Source organism: Sinohyriopsis cumingii, unplaced genomic scaffold (genome assembly GCF_028554795.1).
Source record: "Sinohyriopsis cumingii isolate HCF-2022 unplaced genomic scaffold, ASM2855479v2 utg001527l, whole genome shotgun sequence".
Classification (NCBI taxonomy): domain Eukaryota; kingdom Metazoa; phylum Mollusca; class Bivalvia; order Unionida; family Unionidae; genus Sinohyriopsis; species Sinohyriopsis cumingii.
Window position 1 is genome coordinate 3,173,412 of NW_028316012.1, and position 4,557 is coordinate 3,177,968.

Consider the following 4,557-nt stretch of genomic DNA (forward strand, 5'->3'; position numbering starts at 1 on the left):
AAACATACACTTGAGTTCGCAAAAATAATACAAGAGGAATTAAAAGACATAGTTTACTACAATCCTTGCATCAAGAACGTAGACGTGACGTTTGCACAAATATTGCATCCGAACATTTCGTGATGTATTCTGCAATAAAACTGGCATCTTCCATTGATGACAATTTGTTCAGTTGTTAGTTTATGTTTCGTAGTTTCCAGTGGATAGGCGTACACAAATTCTCTCTCTCTCTCTCCCTCTCTATCTCTCTCTCTCTCAATAGAACTGTTAATTATGAATTGTTCGGAGTATGTAGAAATTGTGGAGCATAAATCATAATTACAGTGTACTTCCAGACTTACCGTATGTCATTTATCGGATGCTTCTTGTGGCGAGGGAGTGATTTGAATGTTGACCAACTGCGTTCATTTATGTGTCAGATTACGATTTCCGGTAAAAACGCATATTTTTCAGCTAATGTTTCATTCAATACGCGTATTTAAAATTTTTTAAAAAAATGCAGCTTTCTTAAGTTTGTGCAGTGCACTTTTACACAGCTGCACGCGTAATGTCAATTCTCCATTTCGCACACACACACACACACAGTTACTTATGAAATGATTTCGATGGAAATCAAAATGGCATGTGTTCCCGTTTAAAGACACATCTCCAAAAATATGGCCCGTATTCACGAGAACTGGTACATTTATTTTGTTATTTTTTTCAAACACTTGCATCTCTCTCTCTCTCTCTCTCTCTCTCTCTCTCTCTCTCTGACTCTCTTCATGGAATAAAACCGTATGAAGCCCTTTACTACCAAAATTGTATAGTATAGCATCGACTCATCATTGCGTCTTTAATTTAGTTTTTTTAGTTTCATGTTGTTTCTCTGCCTGCCCAGCATACTTATTTCAGTTATATATGTTCTTTTGCAAATTGAAAGGTAGAAAACCAGTTTTACATTTTATTAAATCATTAATGCAATATTATAATCGTATAATCGTCCATCTGCCCGGTGTACTTTATTTCCCTCAAACATAGGAGCCAGCAGCATCTGGAGTGAATTATATATATATATATATATATATATATATATATATATATATATATATATATATATATATATATATATATATATATATGGTGAATATTAAATAATACAAACTTTTACACATCATCTTCATCCACTTATTAAATGACACATTTCTGAATAAATCGCAGCTTTAAATTCGATACTCTTTGATGTACAAAGATTGGGTCGTCCATTTATTTAAAAGACACTTACAAGTCTGACACTGGTGGTATGAGATTCTCAGTATGTGCCAGTTATAATGCCTGTTTACATCTAATCTAGAACCTAATTAAACCTAAAACAAAACCTACGTTCAAGCGTATTGAAAACCGCATCGTAAAAGATCTACACAAAACCTTAATAAGTGTTATGAATAAATTTGTTATTTACTTAGTTATAATGTTCATACTTACAAGGTATGTATACACATAAAATAATGAAGATGCCAATTAATTAGGAAGTCGTCTGCCTTATTAATTAAGTTGTAAACAGTGTTAATGTACGAAGAGCACTAGGTTTCCTATTGTTGTAAATTTCTAGAGCTGTCAGTGGCATCACGTCATGTTTGATAAAACTGACCATCCTATCACGAGAAGTACCAGACGATGGAATTATTGATTATATTTGGCAACGTCATCACATCCGCTATAAGTCTGTTTTGCCACGACCATCAATATGTCGACAATAATGCCATTATATTGTTTCCTCATTTCTTGTTATGCAATCAGTCTGAACGCTGCGGACCTCAACAAAGACATTGAAAGGGATGGAATTACCACTTTAATCAAGAGGATAGATGCTATGGAAACAAAAATAAAAGATATGGAAAGACTCGCAACTGAAGCAGGGCGACGTGAGAAGGCTATGCTTGGACGAATAGAACATTTAGAAACAACACGGAGTCAGTGTGAAATACTAATCAATGAAATGATGACACGTCAAGAGGTGATGCAAAGTGAAACAAATCGGCTACATCAAGAAATACAACATCACCAAGAAGAGACTAGAAAGTTTGTGGTAGCGTTATCGGAAGTATCCGGGGATACAAATAATGACAGTGTTGGTCCTCACCAAGAAAAGGATGTCACCACTAAAATGACGCAGAACAGGACAAGTGTCCGTGACATGAAGAGGAAAATTCAACTATCATCTGTGCATCATAGACGAGCCAACGGTGGTAAGAATACACATACCTATAGTCATGGAAACACAGAGTCGCACATGTATATACCGACACACATGTACATACAGACAAACATGTACATACCGATAAACATATACATACAAATACACATATACATACCTTTGGGCAATTCATGTAACATCGTTACAAAAGCTATTTCACTGTATTGCTATTATAACGTATGCGAGCTAGCACCGTCTACGTATCTCTTTATTCACTGTTTAATAAAAAAAATGTTAATAAAAATCGGTACTAATTCGCATAGCCATTTCATAAAGCGAGTTGTTCGATTACGCATTATTTTCCTTAAATGTGCTTATTCAGGTTAAATAAGAAATAGTTATAATTACGTACTAATATAATCGTTCATATTATTAGATGGGACGATTGAGAACCCCGGATAAGACTTCTGCTATCAAATATTAGATACATAAGAACAATTTAAGCTTTATCACCTTCCTGACTACATACATGGCGTATGAGCAAACTTGTCGCAAGTCGTAATTAGAGATAAAGCATAAAATGGACATCAGCATACATTACAAGTGGTACAATAACAAGAGACACCTTATAATATTCGGTTGACAGCGAGCTTGGAAATGTGGCAACAACGCAGATAGACAACAAATGAGGATAAATATAACTACGGAACATGAAATAATATAATATTAGACAACCACTCGCTGCTCTAAAATGTCAAGAACAATCTTATACATATAGGAATGTGGAATACAGTTATTCTTCATTCTTCGTAACTCAACGATAAATACTTTTATTTCATTTTTGTTTGTGGTTTTGTGTACGTTTAGCGAGGTGCCCTCCATATATTCCTTTTTGGACGTAATCTTTGCCAGTTTTTAGAATAACCTGAAAAGAAGATTCCTTGAATATTGACTTACGCACAATATTGTTATCTTCCTATGGAAAATGAATTAAGAGCAATGGTAAAAGAAATATTGTAAGCTTTTTAAGTGTTTTATCAGAAGCTGTCCATTCAAGAAGCCAATCAACTAACAAACTTACCTTCCAGGTAATAATCGGATTAGTAATGATAATGAAAAGGCACTTATAAAGTTTTTTTTTTATTTTATAGTACCACTTTCATATCTGATACGATAAGTGACAATATTTAGATTACTACACTGTTTTCATTTTACTGCAGTATGTCAAAATTATCATCGATTAAATGCTTGGTTGAAATTTTATATATATATATATAGAGAGAGAGAGACAGACAGACAGACAGACAGACAGACAGAGAGGGTTGCGAGACTTTGAAACAATTACAAAGCAAGCGTAACAGTTCTCGTGACTAGTGACACTATGTTTGGAGAGGTATCTTTAAATGGAGACAAATATCATTATGATTTCAATCGAATTCACTTTATTAAAATTTAGTGTGTGTGTATATGTGTCTGCAAGTTTGTGAATCAGAGAATTGACAATACGAGAGAGCGGGGGGGGGGAGAGAGAGAGAGAGCTGTGTAAAAGTGCACTGCACAAAATTAAGAAGGCTGCTCTTTTTTTAAGTACGCGTATTTAATGAAAGATTTGCTGAACAATAATCGTCTTTAATGGAAATCCTAATTGGTCACATGAATATCCCTTAATCATTATTTTTATGCTGTGTCCTTTGTGCTATTTCTTACCAATTCATATTTTCCTTTCAGTGCAAGTCGCATTTTCTGCGTATCTTACTCATCGAGAGTACCATCTTGGAATCAATCAGGTGATAAAATATGATTCAGTATTGATCAACGAAGGGGATTTTTATAATCCACACACCGGTATATTCACATGTCCCGAAGATGGTCTGTATCTATTTTCCTTCTTTACTGCTGCATTCGGTAACCATAAGAACTGGGTAAGACTGGTGGTAGATGATTTCAACCTCAGCGGCGCAGCAAGTGAAGGCACTCGAGATGGCCACGATGACCAAGGAGGTAACCTTGCGATTCTTCGATTGAGAGCCGGACAGTCGGTGTGGACGTCTGTAGTACATGCGGGTGAAGCTGAGCTGGACGCCGATTCTGATCATCATCATGTTACTTTCTCTGGTGTCCGATTAGGTGATTAGTGACATATGTCGAAGCTGCTTATTTCGAAAGAATTCAAATACAGAGCTTTCTGGAGAATAATGAATACCAATTTCGATTATTTTTTCCAAAAGAAGTAATTTTTTCAAAACATTGTAAGATACATTATGTATATCATGTCATGTGGGTGCTTATTTATTGTATTGTATTAAGCAAGGATTATTACACAGATTTTGCAAGGCGGCATCGGAGACAGGTTTACTTCAAGATTAATCCGGAAAGTGAAT

The 4,557-nt window shown here is 35.1% G+C and overlaps 1 protein-coding gene across 1 annotated transcript; it reads left to right on the plus strand.

Moving 5' to 3' along the window:
• Positions 1-1,684: 1,684 nt before the first annotated feature.
• LOC149772038 (uncharacterized) lies at positions 1,685-4,557 on the plus strand. Its single transcript, XM_089947972.1, has 2 exons — positions 1,685-2,228; positions 3,905-4,557. The coding sequence occupies exons 1-2, from the start codon at positions 1,727-1,729 to the stop codon at positions 4,309-4,311; spliced, it is 909 nt and encodes a 302-aa protein (XP_089804098.1). The 5' UTR covers positions 1,685-1,726; the 3' UTR covers positions 4,312-4,557.